Consider the following 25,049-nt stretch of genomic DNA (forward strand, 5'->3'; position numbering starts at 1 on the left):
CCGCCTCCAGCGCCACGCCGGAAATGTGCTCCGCCCCTTCTGAAGCCGGTCGCTGGGAGGAACCCGAGTCCTGGGGCTCGTTGTCTCTCCTCCGTCCCCTTGGCTGTCCTGACAACTTATTTATGGTCTAAGGTCATTACTCCTTTTCGTTGTTGCTTATGTCCCAGAGCAGCAGAATAGAACGGTTTTATTGGTTAATAGGCCTCAGAGACAGACCAAGTGGAGTATAGTCCCCTGAAAAACGGCACTCTCCTTTCTAGAATAGTAATACAAATTTATACAAGGGTTTTAGTTCCTAAAACTGGGTGTCGATATAAATGCTTTACAAAAAACACTGGTCTATAGACTACGTGGTTAAGTTTTCGGTACGCCCTCACTTTCTTCTCCTTGAGGTTACTGTATTACATAAAAGCTGAAACTGCTGTATGTGGCTTTCTTATTAGAATCAGAACTTACTAGTAACTCGAACAGCACCTGGAATGTAAATAGTAAGCACTAGATATGTATTCGCTATTATAGTCTACTTGAGTAGAGTAGAATTAGAATTAAGTATTTAAAATGAGGTTTTTTAAAAAGCCCAAAACAAAGAGTTAATAAAAACATTTATGGTCATATATATTCATACTATTTTGTTGATTTGAATGTGTTTTGTTAAATAGTAACAGCTTTGAGAGAGAGCATATTTTCTATTTTCGTTTACAACTTTGATGCTGAACTCACGTAACATGTGTGCAGTTGTCCACATTATAACTCGGTTTTAAATTACCCAGTGAAGAAATTCAAGATGCCGTACTCTTTTCTCCGGAGTGAAGCACAAAGTCTGAAAAAATGTTGTTGATGATATAACTATTAATAGCACTGTAGAAATTTATATTCTAAGGTGTTCCACATGGTAAAAGCTTCCATCAACATTTCATACTCTATCACCTCTTTCCTTAATTTGTTACCATTCGGTTAAATGGGACACAATATATTCATATAATAAGACAAATGAATTTTTTCAAAATAAGTCTAAAGGAAGCTAACATACATGAAGACTATCTACTACTATTTTTAACTACTACACATATTAACAATATCAGAGTAAATGTCACATTCTAAATCAGAAAACACTGTCATTCTCAGGCAACACCCTAACTGAAACGCAGCTCTAAAGACAACAAATGTGGTATTAAATTCCTGGACCCCCTTGTCTACGCTTAACAAACCTTACTGGGATACACTTCCGTGAAAATCCCCTCTGCATCTATGAGATTCAGTATTATTGTGTTCAAATAGTTGGCTAAAAAATGGCCTTGTTTGAGCAAATACAATAGTGACATTTGTAGAGCACTTACTCTGTGGCAGGAGCTTAACATGAGCTAAGTGCTTTACGAGTATTAACTAATTTAATTCTCATAATAACCTATGAGGTTGTTAATGTGATTGTTTATCTTCACTTTACAGATGCACTGTCTGAGATTACACAGCTAGTAAGTAGTGGATCCAGGATGGAACAGAGGCCAGTCTGGCTCCAGTGGGCTACTTTCAGCCACCGTGCTCTATTGCTTATGTAAGTAGACATCCAAATTCTTAAATGCATCTACAGCTTGTCCATTTACATGAGAACCCATAAATATCACTCGTTTTGAATAAATTTACTGCAGCAACCCTGCCTGTTGCCATCAGTAGTACCCATGTATGCTTGCTCTTATCAGGCAGCTATAAACAACAACAGAAAAGGGGTACATATAAATTCTATATAGAAGCTGCTATTTATATTGCTTGTTATGAATTAATAAAGCTGTCACTTGAAGTAGAGAAAAGATAGATTCATTTCAAGCTCTGTTCTGTGTGTATGCACATGCAGGCATGTATGTGTTGGTTTTCCATTGTTGGCAGCCTATATTTCTTACTTATTGTATCCTTAAATTAATTTATTTAATAAATTGTGATAATTTGTTCAATATGTATCTTCCCCTCCAGTCTTCAAACTCTTTTGCTTTCTCACTGTGTTCCCCAGCACCTAACATGGTGTGGTGGTGATACAGCCCTTCCTCGTCAATAAATGTTTGTTGGTTGATTATTCTTGAATCTAATAAGCTAATTGAGTAATGGTAGCAATTAACCACTCAACTATGCCGACTGCCTGCAGATACTGTGTGTATCAATGTGATGCTTCTCCCCAGACTTCTCAGTCCTTTACCTCTGGGAGTTCAGAGGCAGGAAGAATGGCTTCTGGAAGTTGATAGAGTAGGACATATGGCCTTCTTGAATCTGATCAACTCAGTAATTCTTACTATCACTTTCATTTATATCCGTAATGTTCATACAACTGTCTACCTCTATGTGCTGCTACTAAGGAGCCTGTAATTCTTTTTACCAGAAACATTAAAAAAATGGAGAATACTTCTCTTCCTTTAGTAGGTGCTATATCTGAAAAAAATAATAAAATACCCAGGGTTTAGTATTAAGGTGTTAATTTTGACCTTTGCTTTGGAGGGAAGGTGGGTAGAAAGAGTTCTCATCAAAGAACTGGTTTTTCAAGTAGAAAGATACCTCTTCTCTCACTGCTCAGAAAACCAGCTGCCATGACACCCAACTCCATAACTTTCAGGACATCAAATTCATGACAAATGAGTGCTTTGGTGGGGATAGTAGGTCAAATATTTCCTTTACCTTGGGAAAGCAACGTTGTCCATGGCTGAAATACTAGCCAAATTGTACAAGACTAGACTGGATATTATTCTGGACTTCAGATTCAGAACTCTTTTTGGCAAGACAACAGACTTGGATATGGTTGATATTATTTTAATTAGAATAAAATAAGATAATAAAATAAAATCCTCAACATAGTCTTGCAAAGCATGACCTAAATGAGAAGAAAAAAATATGTTGAGAACCCAGAAAAAGAAATGGAACGAAAAACTAGATAGCACATTAAGAAACCACATTAAGAAACTAGATAGCACATTAAGAAACCACTTCTGGGACTTCCTTGGTGGCACAGTGCTAAGAATCTGCCTGCCAATGCAGGGGACACAGGTTCGGGCCCTGGTCCGGGAAGATCCCACATGCTGCGGAGCAGCTAAGCCCATGCGCCACAACTACAGAGCCTACGCTCTAGAGCCCGTGAGCCACAACTACTGAAGCCCGCACGCCTAGAGCCCGTGCTCCGCAACAAGAGAAGCCACCGCAGTGAGAAGCCCTCGCACCGCAACGAAGAGTAGCCCCCTCTCGCCACAACTAGAGAAAGCCCACGTGCAGCAATGCAGGTACCCAGGTTCAATCCCTGGTCAGGGAACTAGATCCTGCATGCCGCAACTAAAAGATCCCACGTGCCGCAAGGAAGATCCCACGTGCTGCAACTAAGATCCGATGCAGCCAAATAAATAAATATTTAAAAAAGAAAAAAAAAAAGAAACACTTCTGGGCTAAGGTGTTGGGAAAGCTGGCTGTCATTTGGCAGAAAGCAGTGAACCAAGAGAACAGGTAGGGAGAAAGGTGAATTTTGATTGGCGGGGGGAAGGGACATAGAGGAATTGTGTATACATTGTTAAAGAGAGAAAACTCTATCCAGACAGTGGATAACTATCAGATGTTATTAAGCAGGAGAAAAGTAAAACCAGATTTTTGTTCTGGAAGAATAATTGATGACAATGTGGAAGATAAATGGAAACAGAGAGACTTTGAGCTGAGACAAGCTAAAAGCTTCCTGCAAAGTCCCTGGAATCCAGAAACATTCCACAGACAGAAGTGGCCAAACCTGATGTCTGATGGAATGTGTTTGGAGGAAGGGGACATGATGGAGAAAAGGGGGCAGGATGACTGAGTTTTCTAGTGTGAACGGCTGGGTGGATGGTAAAATCATTCAACCACATAGGGGCAATGGGAGCGTAAGGGGCCAGTGGATGGCTGTGTGATAGAGGAGGTGGATGCCACCATCCAAAAGACTAGCAGTGGCCCTAAGGAAAATGGAGGAGCTAAGGAAAGTGCATGTCTATGCATCTACTATGCATAATGGTTATACCCAGAAGAGAATTAAACCATCCAGGGAGTGAGTGAGTAGGCAGGAAAAAAATTTAAGGTGAGGAAGAAACTCTGGAAAATAAAAGCAAACGGAATGAGCAAAAATGTCTGGCGGGACCTTGCTTCTGTTGGGTAAGGTTCTATTACAGCTTGTTTTCAAATTCTATATAGATTTCTTCAAATGGCCCATGAGGTAAAGGCAGCTATTTTAAAGCCTGGAATGTCCTGGTACTAAGTTACTTGAGGCTCCCTTTGACTTCCCTCCCTCTTGGCAGTGAGATTAGCTGCTCTGCTGAACATAACCGTTCCTGAAATGAGGACAGTTAGGTTCTCTCAGAGGAAAGGCTTCTCCTCTGACTGATTTCCTAAGGCTGGTAGACTACAACACTGTGAAGACACAGCCCGGCTTGTGCTGGATGAGAACATTTCTCTCCTAAGGTTATGGTTTGGGAAAATGGAGAGAACTTTTTCGGCTCCCCTGCCCTTCTTTTTTTTTTTTTTTTTTTTTTTAATTTCCCCCCTCCTTTCCTTTTTTTAATTAATTAATTAATTTATTTTTGGGTGTGTTGGGTCTTCGTTTCTGTGCGAGGGCTTTCTGCAGTTCCAGCGAGCGGGGGCCACTCTTCATCGCGGTGCGCGGGCCTCTCACTGTCGCGGCCTCTCTTGTTGCGGAGCACAGGCTCCAGACGCGCAGGCTCAGTAGTCGTGGCTCACGGGCCCAGTTGCTCCGCGGCATGTGGGATCTTCCCAGACCAGGGCTCGAACCCATGTCCCCTGCATTGGCAGGCAGACTGTCAACCACTGCGCCACCAGGGAAGCCCTCCCCTGCCCTTCTTGATACAACATTTAGAACTTGGACCCAATGCAGTGCTTGAGGGTCCTTCAAGAGATTCCTCTCTTAAGCAATGTGTACATTTTGACCATGTGCGTATCTACTAAGGATTCACCTCTCAAACTTCTCGGTTATTTTGGTGCTACTTATTTTAAGTTGCTAGCAGGAATGGAACAACTTGGATGGTCACAGGGTGCTTAAAATACTCAAGATGTTTTATAAAAGATGTGGTAATGAAGAGCCGTTAAGTAAATTTTAAAATGTGTGGTCTAAAAATTAATAAACATCTAACAATTAGAGGTATGATGGAACATGAAATAGGAAGCAGACTAGAAATATCCAATAAAACTGATTAGGAAAAATGCAATTACAATGTTCCCAAAGGTCTTCTGCATAAAGTGCTTCCTCTTCTGTTTTGCTACAAAGTGTGAGACCAAAATAAGGAAAGAGGAGACACTGGTGGAAACTTATAGCAGTCCAGAAAAGATACAAAAGCCAAGTTAAGTCTTTTTACTAGATAACATTTAAAATATTTACTGTTTGTTAATATGACACAAAATAAGCTTCTGGCACTTGGTTAAATTGGAACCGGAGCAAAGCTAGAAGGTTCAGTGGCTGGAGAGAAGTGGTCAAAGGGTACAAAGTTTCAGTTATGCAAGATGAAAAAGTCCTTTTCTATTGAACAGCATAGTGCCTGTGCTGACAATATTAAGAATTGGCTAAGAGAGTAGATCTTATGTCAAGTGTCATTATCACAAAAAATAATAATAAAGAAGGCAGGAGGAAACTTTTGAAGGTGACAGATATGTTTATGGCATAGACTGTGGTGATGGTTTCACTGGTATATACTTATAGCCAAAATCATCAAGTCATATACATTAAATATGTATAGCTCTTTATATGTCATTCATACCACAATAAAGTGGCTTATTGAAAAAGAAGTGTCTGCGAGAACCTCAAAGCCTTTCCAGGTGTTGTAGATATTTCTCCCATAGCATGGTGATTTCCAAGTTAAAAGGTTTTAGGGGACTCTGCTCAACTCTAGGGATAGTTCCTAGCTTAGCTTAAGAAATAGCTGAGAACATTTGGATGAGAACATTTCTCTCCTAAGAGAGAAATGGTTATGTGGTTATGGTAACAAATTATAGTTGAGTTCGCATTTTTAAAACATGCCTCTGAATTGTGTAGCCTCTGTTTATATAACAACAGGAGACAGGGATCTCATCCGGGTCCTTGACACTTTACCCGTGTCTCCTTGGGTCCTTCAGGTTCTCACCTGTAAAATGAGGAGATTAGACTCAGTTATGAGTAAGACCCATTCTAGGGTAAAGATACTCCCCTAGGATCCCATTCTTTAATCATGCTGCTTATCTGCTTCAACAAAATATTTTCTTTTTTAAAGCACAATTTACTAGCAAGACATGCTTTTCACTGTGATTTAGTTGATCATGGGTGGGGAGAAAAAAGGACCTAGCACAACCTAGATTCTGATTGTTTCCTCCCATCCCCACTCTCCCTTTTGCTCTCTTATTTTCTTTTTAAATATAATTTTCCTTATTTCTGATTTTTATTTATTATTATTATTATTATTTTTTGGCTGCGTTGGGTCTTCGTTGCTGCGAGCAGGCTTTCTCTCTAGTTGTGGCGAGCGGGGGCTATTCTTCATTGTAGTGCGCACGCGGGCTTCTCATTGCGATGGCTTCTCTTGTTGCAGAGCACGGGCTCTAGGCATGCAGGGTTCAGTAGTTGCAGCACATGGGCTCAGTAGTTGCAGCACGCAGGCCCTAGAGTATGTGGGCTTCAGTAGTTGTGGCGCACGGGCTTAGTTGCTCCGCGGCATGTGGGATCTTCCCGGACCAGGGATCGAACCCGTGTCCCCTGCATTGGCAGGTGGCTTCTTTACCACTGCACCACCAGGGAAGTCCCTCTGATCTTTAAATGTAATACATCGTAAACGTTTCCTTATCTGTAAAATGGAAGTAACGGTCCCTATATAGCAATCTCACAGGTAGGTTGTTATCTGAATTAAACAAAGTCAGTTTATGTAAACACTTGGAACAGGGCCTGGCATGTAATCACGTAAGCACTCAAAAATGTTAATTATAAGAGTATCAAGCCCTTGCCTTGCATCTCTCCATTTGCAAAAGTCCAGGCATCCAAAGTGCTTTGAAAGAAAATAATAGAATTTCTACAATAATAGAAATATCAACAATAATAGAAATTGCAAGTCCCCAGTCTCTTCGGCAGTTCTTGAAATACTGTTAGCATCTGTAATTTAGTGACCAGCTGAATGAAGTCGATGCATCACCACCATCAAATTACTTATGTTGTAATGTTTTAACTGGAAATATCACCTCTGTTCAAAAGTGGTATTTTGATGCTTTCCAGGGTGAATCTGGTGCTGCCATCTCCACACTGTGCATCACATCAGACCTTGCCAATCTGCAGATTCAGAATTTTATAAAATGTACAGCCCTTTTATGTCTGTATTGTGCCTTTATCTACTATATTAGTCTGCCCAGGCTGCCGTAACAAAATACCGGAGCCTAGGTAGCTTGAACAACAGAAATTTATTTACTCAGCGCTCTGGAGGTTAGAAGTCCAAGATCAAGTTGCTGTCAGGATTGGTATTTGGTGAGGCCTCTCTTCCTGGCTTGCAGACAGCCATTTTCTCACTTTGTCCTCAAATGACCTTCCATCTATGCTGGGGAGGAAGAGGGGCAGTAGGGTGGAGAAAGAGAAAAAGAGAGGTATCTGGTGTCTTTTCCTCTACTTATAAGGACACCAATCCTATTAGATAAGGAGTCCATCCTTATGACCTCATTTAACCTTTATTACTTCCCTAAAGGTCCTATCTCCAAAGACAATCACTCTGGGGGTCAGGGTTTCAACCTATGAATTTGGGGGAACACAGTTCAGTCCATAACACATACCAAACATCAGCAGTCCAAGCTAACTACACATTTCATTATAGGCTATAATAATAAGTATTTCTAAAAAGAGACACGTATGGTAAACACCCAACAGAATTAGATAAATTTTTCATAAGGGCTTCTCGAGTATTTTTCTTGAGAAATTAAAAATTCATAATATACATTTATGATAACATTAGAATTGAAAATGTTCATTTCCTTTCAAGAGATCATTCCTTGAAATTTTATGTTTTTTCATAGTGATAAATATGAATCAGATTAAAGGGTTCCTCAAAAGCTGCATTTCACAGTCCTATTTGCTCTAATACATTTTATGTCAACTAACAAAATTTAATTATTGTTATTATTATAAGCTACTCAGCTTCACTAAAACTAGCTTCCTTTGTTATAAATTAATATGGCTTAGGAGAAAAATTTATTCAAGCTGAATTATGGGAGAAGAGATATTTCATTCAATATTTTAATTTTTTCAGGCAAATATGATAGCTGGCCAATTTTTTAAAATCTAGAATTCTATTATCATTTCACAAAAACAAATATTTTATCATTGTCTAATTCATACCAAATGGCAGCAACTGATGCTCTTGTTTTTTTTCTTGTCCAAAATTAGTTTATAATTTGACCCAAGAGTTGTTGTTGCCAAGAGGTCAGTTTCTTTCTCCAGGAACACTTGACCATGCAGAGATCTGCAATCGTGAGGACATGTAATATGGATCTATCATGTTGCTTTGAAAGCTTTGAAGCCCAGATTTGACCATAACATTTAATACCAGAGTTTAGCACAGAACAAAGTTAATTGTGGAACAGTGTATACCACTGAATGGAAGTGAACCAAAATTATATTTGAAGTGGGAATAGAAGGCCTGAAGTCAAAGTTACTACACTGAAATGTCCAAGGTTTATATTCATCATTAAAAGAGACAGACCTTATACCACATAATTTTAGAATACTAGAGAAACTATTAAGAGAAACCAACAATGCAATGTGTATGAAGGGGAGACAGAGAAAAAGAGGGGGAATAAGGAGACATTTTGCAGCTGTGAAATGTTACTACTGCTGTAGTCTTATCTAAATAGTTTTATTTTTTAAAATTAAGTCTGCAATAAATACAGTTAAACACACAAACAAATATGCATCTTTTTTTAACCCAGGAATACACAATGAAGGTGAAGTTGAAGAAAACAAACTAGGCTAAATTAAATACGTAAAAAGGCCAAAATTGCCAATCCATGACCAGCCTATTTTGTCTATTTTCAATTAATGGCTAAGTGAGTTTTATGTGAGATCATATTAAACCTGAGTTTCTACATTGCACAATAGGATGATCCATCATAGCTGCTAAGCCAAGAGAATTTGACCTTCAAATACTAACACTGTGAAATAAACAAACTCCTCAAACCTTAACCTAGAATCTAGTTTCAAATTCCTAAATTCTTTCTATAAAGTGCTTCTTATGTCCCTTTTGGACAGTACTAATATTTCCATTAGCTTTATTGTATATTTTTAAATCAATATAGAATCTCAGCAAGTGTTTGTTAGTTAACTTTGGTTGACTTGTTTTCTGAAACAGCAATTATTAGCAGTTATTCTCTACAGAGAATCAGCTAAACCAACCCACGATTCTGATAGTACAGCAAGCCTGTGGAAGTTGAAAAACCTAAAAAGCTGACAGAACAATCCGGAGGAAAAAATCTTATGAAAAATTTCGATCGCTCTGTAAGGTGAAAGTACTGTAGTAATGGTTCTACTTTTAGCCTCTGCTACTCATACCAGAGGAATTATCCACCATCCCATTGCTACACTGCCATTTTCTTTAACTTATAATGAAGTGTAGAATTGATCAAAAGAAGAATATATTCTGAGGAAATTTATAAAATTAATAAGTATATAAAACATGGAACTTTTCTGAGTATAAAATTATGCATGATATATCTGGATAGAAGTTATATAAAGGATTAAAGCATCATGTGGATATATGTGTTTGAAAACTACTTTGTGTATTAATAAGTTAGAAATAAATTGTACTGAATTAGTAGATTTAGGTAAACATGACTCATTTGCTAAGAATGTGTCTTGGTCAGCAAGATAATTGGAAATAGGTGCAACAAAGAGGATGAGACCTCACAGTTTGACGTTCCTGCAACCACAAAAAAAAAAAGGAGGAGAAACAGAAGTGAAATTCGGGAGGAATTTATGCAGAAGCCAGTGATTAAGACCACAGAGAAGTGTTGGGTTTGTGAATAAAAGAATGTCCCTGAGTCCCATTCAACACAAGAAATTTTGGGCATAGTGACTGTTGTTTCTCCTGGTACCGTGGTTGCAACAGCATAAATAAACTAAGTGTTCCTGTTTGATAAATGTTATTCCACCTGTCCTACCCAAGGCAAATATACTGTGAAGCTAATGGAGCTTAAGCTTCAGGGTCCCTCACTTACACAGACTCCTTCCAAGACCATTAAGGGCCTAGAAATGATCTCATGTGGTCATAGGTTTGAGTAAAATTCGTCGAAGATATTTCCATCACGATCAGTTAAGACCGCTCTTTCCTTCCATTCTGATGTTCCTTCTGATAGACTTCCCTTAGTCATGTCACATTGGAATGGCCACAGTGTGGCCAGTTAATGGGATCCAGTTAATGGGAAGTTGAACTGAGCATACATTGGTTTGGGTTTCGTGGAATGTGATTATGTGTGGTGCAGTATTTCTGTGTAGAGGTTAAGTATTGCTAGCCATCCAGGAATAGAAATGGCTCCCAGGAATATTCCTACTGCCCTCTGTGCCAACTCACCTGGGATCCTGTCATGTAAAGGTGCAGGGCCAGAGGTCACATTGCAATGTGACCTTATCCTGCAGTGGATGGCACCATATATACAAAGATTAAAAGGAAAGGAGGTATGAGTCAGTCTATTGGAAATTCTTCCAATCACTAGATATGTAAAATTGTTAGGGAGAGAGAAGTCTATTTTTATCCTCCTGGTCAAAAAGGAAGTTCTGTCCTGTCGGCCACATACTCAGTAATGCAATGTACACAATTATCAATGTATCATAGTCTTTTCCCCTCTTTTGAAGGAAATTGTACATGACAGAATTTATCAGAATTACTGTTAGTGTAAAAGAAGTCCGCCGTTAGTCTGGGGTAACTCCATAGCCACCAGGGACCAAGGCTCCTATATTTCTGCTCTGTCATCCTCAGTATGTGGCTTCCTTCCTCAAGGTTCCCTCATGAGTTCAGGATAATTGCTGGCGTTCTAGCTATCACGTCCACATTCCAGGCAGTAGGAAGAAGGGAGAAGAGAAGGATAAAAGGATGTGCTCCACAGCCAAGTCAAATCCCGTTAAGGGGCCATTCCTGATGTTTCTCATAGCATTTCCCCTTTGGCCAGAACTAGATGCAAAGGAGGCTGAGATAGGTAGTCTTTTCAGATAGGTGATTTGCTGCTAGAATACAACTTGGAAAATGACAAGCAGGTGGACAAGTGGAAACTTAAAAAAGCAGAGAAAGCTGAAATTTAAGCATCTGCAGTCGGAGAAGCCATAAAGCAAGACAAGAACGGCTGCAGAATTGGAGGCACCTGTCACTTTGAATGGGGTGTGGATTAAAAACAAGATTAGTTGAAAGTCTAATAAAAAGCAGCTAGCTCTCTAGATGCCAGCCCTTACATTGCATAGCCAGGCACCTAAACCTTCTCCACCCCAACAGAAGAAGACATTCCAGGTATTCTCACTGGAAAACTCGAAACAGAGCTCTAGCCTCAGGAATATTTCAGGGAAGTAAGACAAAAGGTAAAATAGGGAGGTAAAGTTAAATTTTACATACTGAGTTGTAGAACTTTAGTCCCTGCCCTTACTCAACTTCTAGAATAATAACAGCCAGGCTTACACTCTCTCCTGAAATACAGAACAATAACAACAGCACAAACAAACAGAAAACTAGCCCAAGAGAAAAAAACCCTACAGACGCTAACATCTGGGCATCTACAAAGTAAGGCCTGAGTACAGGTCTACAGTAAACTGTACAGTGAAGCCACTAGTTAACACATCCTGGCCAAGCTTCCAAGCCATTTTTGGTGTTTCTCTCTTAAATAAGAAAAGAGAGCCAAAAATCACTAGACTTTTAAGAATGTCTCTGCAAGATCGCCTTTATTGGCAATCTAAAGGCCTGTGAGCATAAGTCCCAGAGATGCTTGCAACTAACATTTATGCTACTTCCGAAGCTCTCAGTTCAAAGAAGCATATGTTGGCCTGAACGGCTGCAGGTGATTAAAAAATAAATAAATAAATAAAAGACAGTGTTCATGCTTGGTATTCTATGCTGTACTCTGTCTTGTTGTTTATTGCACCACAAGATTGATGGGGTGCAATAAATGCTCTAATGAGATGGTCTCTGACGTATATCAGGATTGGCCTAAGTGTAGAACTCCAGGCTCTTGGCCCCTAAAACTACCCAATGTAGCTGCTTGCTACTTCTCTACTGAAAACGAATTACTAGCCTGCCAGACACTGGTTGAGATGGCACCACAGTTGAGGGACAGCTAAGACCAAAGGTCCCAGTAATTTCCTGGGTAATGTCAGAGAAACAGTGGAACAAGGAAGGAGCAGCTCAGTTAGTCTCATTGATTTAATGTGACCGATACATTCAGGAACGTGTGAAAGGGGGCAGGATGGGAGGGGTCTAGAGAATTCATGGACCGGAGGCATCCACTGCCTGGAGATGACACTGTCCCCATTACATGCTGTCTTTCTAACAACGGGGACTACAGTTCAGAAAGGTGTGACTAAGCTCCGTTTATTGATGACAGTGTCCACACCCCTTGTAGTAGAAGGCAAGGGAAAGTCAGCCCGAAGGGCCTAGTTATATATTATGTGGCTGGCTGTACATTCCAATGTCCGTCTTAGCTTAGTTTCCCCTGAAAGGCAAGGAGAGAAAGCCAATAAAATGTGTGTCATTGAATGGTTACCACCCTGTACAGCTCGGGCTCAATCCTGCTTGGGACCCTCTAAAGAACTATAGAATCCTCTTGGAATTTTATGCTATTGATAAACTGCACGTATAATTAAATAAAACATAATATTTATATTATGTATAGAGAAAAATTAAGTAAAAATTTAATTATAACATTTATATAAAAATAATTTTACAAACCCTATTCTGAGAACTAAAGTTCTATTGATTGTTATTATGAGCACAAGTATGGCCCTTTAAGTTTTTAAAATGCTAACAAATGAGATTAAAATTCATTTTGAAGAGACCTGATTTTAAAAGTCTCTAGTTTCTTGACGTTGGTTCCAATAGTCGGTTCATTTGAAGTTTGGACTAACTTCAAAGGAACTCACTTCTGTTTTTAGGATTTGAGGGTAGAGGAGAAACTCCAGCCCAAGAAGGGGGCTCTATAAGCGCTTCCCAGAGGAGGATGAGAAGGAAAAGGAGGTCTCTACAGGAACTGCTTGCATCTGGAGTGACGATAACGTCATATTGGAGGGAGGTGGGTGAATGTGGCCTGGCAGCACAGGAGGCCTCTGCTTTCAGACCAAGGCCCACCATCTGGAGGGACAACAGGGAGTTATTGTTTGGAAAATTTATTGAGATGTGGTGACTCCTAGTTCAGTGACCAGATCATTCTTGCAACTTCAGCCATCAGCTCCTTTTTTCTTGAGTGTCTGGATCTTTCATCTACTTCTTTTTATTAGGGAAGTATTATTTTATTATTTCCTCCTTCAGGATAGAGTTGGTACTCGTCAGCATTCCATAGGTGACCGCCAGGCTCTGAGTTTTTGTTGACTCTTTCTCTAGGCTAATATCCTCCAAAGATGACTCAGTTGCTACAGTCCCCCTTTGAACAGTGCCATCCTTGCCAAGGAGTTGACACTTCTCTTGAATTTGTGCTGCCAATGTTTGTGAAATTTCAGCCAGCATTGCGAAAGCAGCATTTCCCATTTCACATGACGCCAGCTTCCAGACAACTAGACAAGTCTAAACAAATATGAGACCCACTAAAAAGCCGATGACAGGCGCACACACCATGGACTCTGGCTGGAGGCTGCAGAGGGCAGGGCCCAGGTTCCCGTCATCCAGCCATGGCTCCACCACCACTGCTTGTGGCTTTCCAAGGATGCCTGAAGCCAAGCTCTGTGGTGGCTTGAAGCCCTTCCGTGGCACTGAAGCCCACCACAGAGTTCTGTGGAGTAATCACACCTCTACCAGCTCACAAAAACTTCTGAGATCCCTCTAGTTACCCCTGCAACATCCCACACTGGCAACCTAAGCAGGCCACCAGTGGAGCTGGCCCAGAGAATGGATAGATCAACTTTAAAAAGTTTCTCAAAATTACTGTCCACTACCCCTCTTCTCTTCTTAATTAAGAAAAAATTATGAAACTTTTTGTTTTTCAGCTGCATTGCACAGCATGCGGGATCTTAATTCCCTGACCAGGGATGGAACCCATGCCCCCCACAGTGGAAGCTCAGAGTCTTAACCACTGGACCGCCAGGGAAGTCCTAAAACATTTTTATTAAGGTAAAATATAGGGGACTTCCCTGGTGGCACAGTGGTTGAGAATCCGCCTGCCAAGCCAGGGGACATGGGTTGGATCCCTGGTCCGGGAGGATCCCACATGCCACAGAGTGGCTAAGTCCGAGCGCCACAACTACTGAGCCTGTGCTCTAGAGCCCACGAGCCACAACTACTGAGGCCCACGTGCCTAGAGCCTGTGCTCCACAACAAGAGAAGCCACTGCAATGAGAAGCCTGCGCACCGCAGTGAAGAGTAGCCCCTGCTCACCGCAACTAGAGAAAGCTTCTGCGCGCAGCAACGAAGACCCAATGCAGCCAAAAAATAAATAAAAATTAAAAAAAAAAATATATATATATACATTCTGTGATGTACCCATATTGTAAATGTATATGCTTTGATGACTTTTGACAACTATATACACCTGTATAACCAATATGCCAATGTAGATATGGAACACTTTCATTACCTTCAGAAAGTTCCCTCATTCCCCCTTCCAGGAGTCCCTACTCCCTAAAGGCAACCATCTCTTTGATTTTTATCGACATATATTAATTTGGATTCTTTTTGAACTTCATATAAATGGCATCATGCAGAATGTACTCTTTTGTATCTGGCTTCTTTTGCTTAACATCATGTGTTTGGGGTTCATCCATGTTGGTCCACCCCTTCCTTCATTCTGAGTCGAATGCCACTGTACAAGCACACATGATTGGACATCAGCCCACCCCCCTTGCTCCCCATTCACTCCGCCTCCTCCCATCCCCCTCCTTTATTTTACTGACTGAAATACTTTGGGAAAGAAAACTTCCCTCATCAACCATTTGGGTTTCCCTGAGGTATAAATTTGTACAGAAAAGTTAGGCTTAAAAGGTGATCAATTAGACTGCTTTTTAGTGTAAGTATGACCTTGCACTCTTACAGATATTTGATATGTTTTAATTCATTGCACTTACTATTATTATCAATACTCAAATTATCCCTTCTTTAGCTAGTATTGTCTTTTGAATCCTTTTGACAGGACCCCAGAAGCCTTTGATGGCTTTTTTCCTTCTGATGTGACAAGTTATTCCGGGTTTATCTTGTACATTTCCTGCCCCAGACCTGACATTAGCCACTCTTTCAAAGTCATGGCTCCTTTGAGGAGAAAATGATATTTAGAGACTATAGTCTGTGCTCGGGGTGCTGAGTGCTACTGGACTGGTCATTGTTTCTAAGCCTTTTCAGTGAACAAAGCTAAGAAATATTATTTAAATTGAGATATATTTGACATATAACACTATATTAGTTTTAGGCATATAACATAATGATTTGATGTACATATATATTGTGAAATGATTACCACAAAAAGTATAGTTAACATGCATTACCACACGTAGATACAAATTTTTGTTTTCTTATGATGAGAACTTTTAAGATCTACTCTTCCAACAACTTTCAAATATATAATACAGTATTGTGAACTATAGTCACCATGCTGCACATTACATCCCCAGGATTTATTTTCTTATAACTTGAGATTTGTACCTTTTGGTCACCTTCACTCATTTTGTTGAGTGAAAATGGTAACCACCAATCTGTTCTCTGAATCTGTGAGCTCCATTTTTTAAGAACCCATACATAAGTGAGATCATATACTATTTGTCTTTCTCTATCTGACTTAAGAAATTTTTTTTTTTTAAAGAGAAAACATATCAGGACTTCCCTGGGGGCGCAGTGGTTAAGAATCCGTCTGCCAATGCAGAGGACATGGGTTCGATCCCTGGTACAGGAAGATCCCACATGCCACGGAGCACCTAAGCCCGTGCGCCACAACTACTGAGCCTGCTCTCTAGAGCCCACGAGCCACAACTACTGAGCCCATGTGCCACAACTACTGAAGCCCGCGTGCCTAAACCCTGAGCTCCGCAACAAGAGAAACCACTGCAATGAGAAGCCCGCGCACCGCAACAAAGAGTAGCCCCCGCTCGATGCAACTAGAGAAAGACTGCGTGCAGCAACAAAGACCCAATGCCACTAAATACATAAATAAATAAACAAACAAATAAATAAATAAATAAAAGAATGTACTCCCAGACATATGGAAAAAAAAAAAAAGAGAGAGAGAAAACATATCACATGCAAGAACCTTTTAACTGATCTGCTTATACCAGTTTCTACTTCACTACTCCTTCCAACTCATGCTCTGCATTTCTGTCAGAATCATCCTTATAAAACACAGATCTGATCTTCATAATCCCCTGCTTAAAAACTTGTGATGGAGTCCCATTGCCAAAAGGATTAAGCCAAAGCTCCTTGGCATGGTATACATACAGATCCTCTAAAAATTTGTCTCCTAGTTTCCATTCCAACCTCTTTAACATTCATTCTTCCCTCTCCTATAGTTCAGCACACCATACTGCTCCCACCACACTGTGCCTTTTCTCATCTGGTTCACTTTCTCTGAAACGCCCTGATTTTTCTATTTCTTGGTAAATTTGTGTTCATCCTTCAATAAATATTTCAAACATCAATTTTCTCTAAAATAAATTGCAGTCTCCTTTCCCTACAGAGGACTAATCTGTTTCCATCATATCCTACACAGTATTCCAAATGTCTTTACGTAGCACTAATGAAACTATATAATAATGATTTGTTTACATGCATCTCTCTCTAGCTAGAATGTCCCCCAAAATGTTGGACACTTACCATTAGTGGTACTGTAGATGGTTTTATGTGTTACACTGATATGACGTTAAATATTGAATTGCATAGTGTGAGAGTTATTCCCCTTTTAATACTTTAGGGAGAAAGTTTTAGTTTTGTGCTTATGGCTTTAACATCTCTATTATTGTGTGATTAATTTCCCTTTTTTAAGAGAGAGCAGGCCTCAGGCTTAAAACTTTGTAGATAACAATAATTGGCTAGAATTTATATATTTCTTCATGATATTTTCTGATGATTACTTTCTGTCTATGAAACTTTAAAAATGAATATTGATGAGTGACTTCCCTGGTGGTCCAGTGGGTAAGACTCTGTGCTCCCAATGCAGGGGGCCTGGGTTCATTCCCTGGTCGGGGAACTAGATCCCACATGCATGCCGCAACTAAGAAGTCCGCATGCCGCAACTAAGAAGTCCACATGCCACAACTAAGAAGCCTGCATGCCGCAACTAAAAGATCCCGCGTGCCACAACGAAGACCTGGCGCAGCCAAAATAAATAAATAAAATAAATATTAAAAAAAGATAACAAGGTCAACACATAAAATCAATTGTATTTCTAAGAAAAGTTAATATTGATGATAGATTTTTCTTTTAAAATAAAAGTGAGATGAAGAAAAATAGTAAGCATATAATGGTAACAAAGTGCATCATTATGGAAAAATTCTTGTAGGCTATGTGAAAATGACTTAACTCTGGGAAACACTGGGCTAGGTCCTTCACAAGCAGGAGGCATAACTTCTATTTTCATCCCCAGTTCCTAGTACTATGTTTAATATACAGTAGATCATCACTAAACATTTGTCAAATTAAGTTAGGAAGAAACACCCACCTCCAACATTTTCAAGATTCAATGTCATTTTGGGGGATACATACCTAAAGTGACAGGCCTTCTGTAATCTGACTTTTCTGAAAAAGTTAAATAATATCCATTGTTATCATATAAATGACCTTTAAAATGATTTCCTATAGCTACCATGGAAGAAATCAAATTCACAAGAGGATACGACCATAGATTCTCCAACTGGGTTGTGTGGAATGAGGTCTTAAAAGCCAAAGTTCAGGGGCAATAGAAGAAGGTTAACAATATATTCTATTCAAATCACCACATCAGTTTTCACCATCAAGGTCATGGTACATTTTAAGGGAGGGTAGACCAGAAGAGCTCTCACTAGAGGTGAGCTAGCACCATCTGTTGGGGAGTGAGTTCACAGCATAAGATGATATCAGCTGACTTCATTACTCCGGAATTTATTTCTCCAAAGTACTTTCTTTTCATCATACAGATTTCAAGACACTCCTGCATACCTAAGTACAATTTAATTTTCAGTCAGGTCTAGTTCTCTACTATGATAGTCAAAAACAAAACTCTTTAATTAATCTGATTATAGTGTACTAGTTTTTCATGATTTGACTCTTTAATTACAGACCTGATAATTAGACTACTTTGACCCACTTAAGAAATGGAAAAAAGGTTAGTAAGATTATACAGCCATGTGGATTATAGGTTTGCTGTAGAATAACAAATATGTGTTGCACAAAACAAAAACAGACTCATAGATACAGAGAACAAGCGGGTGGCTGCCAGAGGGTGGTGGAGGGGTGGGCAAAACAGGTGAAGGAGGTTAAGAGGTACAGACCTCCAGTTATAAAATAAATAAGCAACGGGGATGTAATATACAGCATAAGGATATGGTCAATAATACTGTAATAACTGTGTGGGGATAGATGATTATTAGACTTATTGTGGTGATCATTTCATAATGTATGTAAATGTGAAATCACTATGTAGTACACCTGAAACTAACATAATGTACGTCAACTAAACTTTAAATAAATAAATAAATATATATATATATATATATATATATATATATATATATAAAGCAAAAAACAAAAATACATTGTTTGTTCTTATAAACCAGCCTTGGTATCTCTTGATTATCTGTGGTTATTAGAAATAGAGGTAGCCTTAAATTTTAAACTTTACAAATAAGCTAGAAACAGTCATTTTCTCCTGTCACACTCCTTCCCAAAAAATCTATAGATGAAATTGAGAGGGTAGTGTTTCTCTTGTTTACCATTTGGAATAGATGCTCCAAGTGACAAAAAGGGAAGAGATAGCCAGCTGAGTGTGTGAAGGTAGGTGGAAAATGAGGGGGAAATCATAAGCGCTTAGATTCTAAATGACAACAAGTGTGTTACCAGCAGTTTGCCCAGAGACAGGGCTTAGGAGTAAAGTTTCAAACATTAGAAATAAATTCGTATGTGTCTCTATTTTAAACATAACTTACAGATGACCGATCTTAAAGATTTGTCCACTAAGACAAGTTTTAACAAGTTGAAAAAAGATTTTGAATTTTTTCTTGCTATATGCTTTATGGAACTGTGATTTCAATGGAGAGGTTTACAATCTGTTTACTTTTGAAAAGTGAGCTAAAGTAATGACATTATTTAAATGAGAAATAACCTTATCTGTTTTCCTAAAGTATTTTCCAATCGAAGTCTCTCTCTTACAGGGAAAAACCAAGAAGCATTAGATTGTAACATTTAATTATTTATTTTTATGGAGCTTTAACTGATATAACATTGTGTACATTTAAGGTGTACAACATATTGATTTGATACATTTATATATTGCAACATGATTACAATTTGCTAACACTTCTATCACATCACATAATTATTATTTCTTTTTTGTGGTGAGGATAAAGTGTAATTTTGAAACTGTATTATTATTATTATTTTATTTATTTATTTTTGGCCTCACCCCACGGCTTGCAGGATGTTAGTTCCCTGACCGGGGATTGAACCCTAGCCCTTGGCAGTGAAAGCGCGGGGTCCCAGCCACTGGACTGCCAGGGAAGTCCCATTAAAACTGTATTAAATGGAAAGGACGTAGTAGTTGCTGCAAAGAACAATACATTCAACTCTGCTGTACAACAGGGGCTATAGTTATTAAATAATGATCAGGTTTTGCCAGTGGTATACTCCTTGGGAATTCTCTGGCAATTTAGAGAGAACGTTAACTCTCCCAAGCCTGTAGGGTACCATTTAATGCCTTAAAGCAATGATTCTTAAAGTGATACTTTTACTAAATGCACCTAGCTAAATTCTAGGACTTAGGGTAAATATTAATATGTTTGTGAACCTGGTGACAGGCAGGGTAATTAGTCTTGACCTAAGCCTTTTTCCCCTGCATCTTTAAGAGTACCCCAAAACGCCAAGGGAAGGGTAAAGCACAGCTGCATCGGTCACTCATGTCAACTGGTTTAAGGACCTGGTCAAGACGCTGGCACAGCCTAGCCCTGTGTAACATTCTTCAGTTGTCCATGCCTGATAACGGCCATCCTCCAGCCTTCCAACTAGAAAGCAGTTTACTTATGCTTCTTTACACTCCGTTGCCTCGAATCAGACTTGGAAATAGGAAGGGCGTACATGTCATGCAATATAAAGAATTAGGGACTTCCCTGGTGGCGCAGTGGATGAGACTCTGTGCTCCCAATGCAGGGAGCCAGGGTTCGATCCCTGGTCAGGGAACTAGATCCCACATGTGTGCCGCAGCTAAGAGTTTGCATGCTGCAACTAAGGAGCCCGCCTGCCGCAACTAAGACCTGGCACAGCCAAATAAAGAATTAAGGTTCCATAACGTATTTATTTATTATTTTAAATTAAAATTGTATACATCTAAGGTGTACAACATGATAATTTGATATACACACATAGTGAAATGATTCCCACAGTCAAGCTAATTAATATATCTATCTCCTCACATAGTTACCATGTCCATAACTTATTTTATTTATTTTAAATGTAATACTGTTTATTTAACTTCAAAAACATTTCAGAATTCTAAACATACAAAAAAAAGTAACAGAATGTTGCAGATCGTGTTTAGTACAGAAGGTTCTTGAACTTTCATCAATGCAGTGGCTCTTGGCTTTGCTGACAATGAAGAGTTCTATGGTTTGTGTAAAAAACAAACAGTTTAAAACTACCGCACTTCAACTAAAAGGGATCCAAAACACTTCTCATGCCAGCTGACCCCCCAGCCTTTTCCGGCGAGCTAAGAATGGCAGCGGGATACTATGTCTCTATATACAGAAACAAGACAACCTGAAGCTAAATGGATGCCCACTGCAGTGTCCACAGGTCCAGCCCCACAGTGCACACCCTGAGCTACAGCCCCTCCAGAAGGCATCGCTCCTACAGCCTCCACGCCAGCAAGGAGCGTCAAGAGTGTGTCTCAGTTGCTTTGTTCTTTTTACAAACTATAGATATGTACAGTTGAGAACTCGTGATTCCTAGCCAATGACCATAGAGTTAACACAGCACCTCACAAATTAAAAAAAAAAAAGAAAATGCCAGAAACATCTTTAAATGCCTTGTCACACTAACAGCAAGGTGCACAGAGTGAGAAGAACACGAGAGTCTTTTCATTTTAAAAATGTTTGGAAATATGTACAACTTTGATACAGTTTCCAGGTGCTCCAGACACCCATGGCCACTTCATGTAAACCACTGACAATTGCTAGAGCACTTTGAGAGACTACGATATGATCATGATCCAATTGGGTAATTCAATCTAATGAGGGCAACAGACACATCTCGGGGCGAGAGGTGTGTCAATCACGGCGGTCCCTACTCTAAGGTATTCACAAGGAGACAGGTCAACAGTTTTTTTTAATTCATCCTCCTCCTCCTCCCCCTCCCCCTCCCCCTCCTCTTCCACCTTTTTCCGGGCAACTTTAGCAGGACCCTTGGCGCCATCAAACTTCCCTTTAGACTTACAGTCGGCGACATCCTTCTCGTATTTCTCCTTCAGCTTCGCTGCCTTGTTGATATATGGCTGCTTCTCGCTGTCACTTATGTTATTACACATCTCGCCCAGCTTCTTTGCCACATCTCCTATAGAGATGCCAGGGTTTGTAGATTTGACCTTGGGGCGGAATTCGGAACAGAACAGGAAAAATCCAGACGGTGGCCTGTTGGGGGCATTCGGGTCCTTCTTCTTCTTGCCTCCCTTAGCTGGTCCATAATCCTTCATTTCCCGATCATAGCGCACGTTATCTGCCTTTGCCATTTCATCAAATTTAGACTTCTCTTTCCCAGACATTGTCTTCTACCTCTCAGAGCACTTCTTGGAAAATTCTGCAAAATTGACAGGGACCTCGGGGTTTTTCTTCTTAGGTTCCTCTGTGCACATCTGCACAAAGAAGGCATAAGCAGACATCTTGCCCTTTGGTTTCTTGGGTCACCTTTAGCCATCTTGACTGTATTGTTCGCTAGTCTGGGCAGCACAGGGCATGACGCGTGGCTCAGCGCTCCACAGCTGTGTGCTCCATAACTTATTTTAAATCAATTCCAGCTACCTTTAAAGTTCAAGTTTCTAATTGAACCTCCTTCTACAGTTTAAGTCCCTTTCCTCAAATACTTCTATCAATAGGAACAGGAAAAAAAACCTCCTACCTAGTCACTAAGTCTTTTCAGATATGCCAATAAAAGCTTTTTTCAAACTGTAAAGAGCTTTGTAGGGTTTTTCCAATTATAAAAAGTATTTTAAAAATAATCTGACGGGCTTCCCTGGTGGCACAGTGGTTAAGAATCTGCCTGCCAATGCAGGGGTTCGATCCCTGGTCCCGGAAGATCCCACATGCCACGGAGTAAATAAGCCCATGCTCCACAACTACTGAACCTGCTCTCTAGAGCCTGCGAGCCACAACTACTGAGCCCTCGTGCCTAGAGCCCATGCTCCACAACAAGAGAAGCCACTGCAATGAGAAGCCTGCACACCGCAACGAAGAGTAACCCCCCTCTCACCGCAACTAGAGAAAGCCCGAATGCAGCAACGAAAACCCAATGCAGCCAAAAATAAATAAATTAATTAAAATAAATTAATCTGACATACCAAAGGTAAGAAGAAGAAAGTGAAAATCAGAATGTAATGCCTCCACCTAGAAACAATTCTATTTATAAATGCACATACCAATACGCATATTTTTAACTAAATAGGTTCATGGTTTACATAGAGTCTACTGAATTTTTACCCCACTTAATATGTCAGGGGGGAGGTTTATTAATAACTCTCACCTCCTCCCAAGTCTCTTTACTCTGCAAGGTCAGTGTAGTGGGTTGAATGGTGGCCCCAGAAAAGACATGACCAAGTCCTGATCTTATTTAGAAAAAGGGTCTTTTCAGATACAATTAAGTTAAGGATCTTGAGATGAGATCATCTTGGATTACCTGGGTGGGCCTTAAATCCAATGATAAGTGTCCTGGGACTTCCCTGGCAGTCCAGTGGTTAAGACTCCACACTACCACTGCAGGGGGCTCGGGTTTGAGCCCTGGTGGGGGAACTAAGATCCCGCATGCCACGTGGCACAGCCAAAAAACACAAAAAAATTACAAGTGTCCTCGTAAGACAAAGAGGAGAAAGCCGCATGAAGACGGAAGCAGAGATCGGAGGCACCAGGGACCAGAAGAAGCAAGGAAGGATCCCCCCGAGTGCCTTTGGAGGGAGTGTGGCCCTGCCAACACCTTGACTTCAGACTTCTGGCCCCCTGAACTGTGAGAGAATACATTTCTGTCAGTTTAAACTACTGAGTTTGTGGTAATTTGTTCCAACAGCCCTAGCAAACCCATATAGTCAGCATTCCAAACTTTCCTATCATACACCCAGCCTGCTCTGCAGCCTCATTTTCCTGTTCTTCTCCAGCTTGACGCTCCTGTTTGCCTCCTTTCATTTCCTGTATTGCCTCAAAGCCTTTGCACATGCTGTTCGAGTGCATGGATTGCTCCTCTTCATTCTTCAAATATTTCTCCAAGACTCCTCAGGGAAAAGTTCAGTGACCCTCTAGGCCTGCTCACCAAGCCCCATAAGGTACCCTTCTAGCAGCACGTAGCTCTTTTCATAGCCCTTAGCCTAGTTTGTGTGTTTATTAGTGCCATAATTCGAGTCTGCCTCCTCTGCTGAACTGTAAGCTTCCTGAGAATGGGGGCCCTCCCCCACCCCTTATATTCCCAGGCCAGGCCTGAGCTTGCTGTGCCATAGGAATCACTTTTTGAATGAATGGCCACTATTCCAGAAGCATTTGCCGACCTTGGTAAACTCTCACAGCCTTTGAGACCGCCGTGGGCTAGGTAGGGTGACCATATTATTTACCCTCCAAAAGTGACCACTTCTGAGAATGAAAAGGGGTGCTACTAACAATTACAAGTCACCTGGCTACAGTCCTGGTAACAGGCTGTACTGACCACAGGGGCAAATGTGAAGGCAGGAGGATAACCAGAAGGGGATGGATATGACATTTTGGAGAGACGGGGAGAGGATTATTTAAATTTGCTTAATTGCCTCTGCATTTTCATTGATTTCTTCTACACCATGTATGCATTTGTTCATTCTTTTATTGTCTGGTCTTCACTCAAGGATGTAAGCTCTATGAGGACTGGGACTTGGCCTCTTTTGTTTGTTGCTCTATAACGCACCTAAAATAGTTCCTGGTGCATAGCAGGTGCTCAATAAACACTTGAGTGAATGTACTCAGAGCTGAACGGCGTACCCTAAATGAATAATGGATGAAGAATCAAAACACATAGAAAACAATCCTCCCAGTTTGAAAGCCTAAAGAGTCTCAACACTAAAGGGGACAGGAGGCGGAACAATTGCCAAGGTCTTGGGCGGAGGATGCAAGAATGAAGGCCCCAGCGGCCAAGCGGCTGTTGCGCGGTTGAACTCAGCCTTCATCCCGCCCCCCCCCCCCCCATCGTGACACCCTCTCTCCGGAAGCTCTCTAGCCCCCGGCTCATCCGCTTCAGCCCCTATGACCGCTCTGGTCCCTGCCCTCCTGTTACACTCTGACCCCAGTCGTCTCCTCCCCGAATCCCATTTGACTCCGGGACCCCCACGCGACTCCCTCTCCTGATCCCCTCAACCCCTGGCCTCCTGCACCGCCGCCTTCTCAAACGCCCTGGAATCCCGGCACCCCGCGTCGCCCCCTCCCCGCACCCCGCTCGGCGTCGGCACCGCCCCCGCCCCCGCAAGGTCCGCACGGACTGACTCGCGCCGCA

At 40.7% G+C, this 25,049-nt stretch overlaps 1 protein-coding gene and 1 pseudogene across 2 annotated transcripts in view; one reads left to right on the forward strand and one right to left on the reverse strand.

Moving 5' to 3' along the window:
• The first annotated feature begins 40 nt into the window (after window positions 1-40).
• Window positions 41-25,049, forward strand: part of SRSF12 (serine and arginine rich splicing factor 12) — a 41,762-nt gene continuing 16,753 nt past the window's right edge. The window contains exons 1-2 of the mRNA XM_082406018.1: window positions 41-132; window positions 1,447-1,552. Of these exons, the coding sequence (XP_082262144.1) occupies window positions 1,491-1,552 (62 nt within the window). The 5' untranslated portion in view covers window positions 41-132; window positions 1,447-1,490. The remainder of the gene's footprint in view (window positions 133-1,446; window positions 1,553-25,049) is intronic.
• On the reverse strand, window positions 7,798-24,979 carry LOC309635130 (high mobility group protein B3 pseudogene; annotated as a pseudogene). Its single transcript has one exon. The product of its transcript is annotated as a high mobility group protein B3 pseudogene (transcript).

The sequence above is a fragment of the Balaenoptera borealis genome (genome assembly GCF_965194805.1).
Source record: "Balaenoptera borealis genome assembly, chromosome: 9".
NCBI lineage: Eukaryota > Metazoa > Chordata > Mammalia > Artiodactyla > Balaenopteridae > Balaenoptera > Balaenoptera borealis.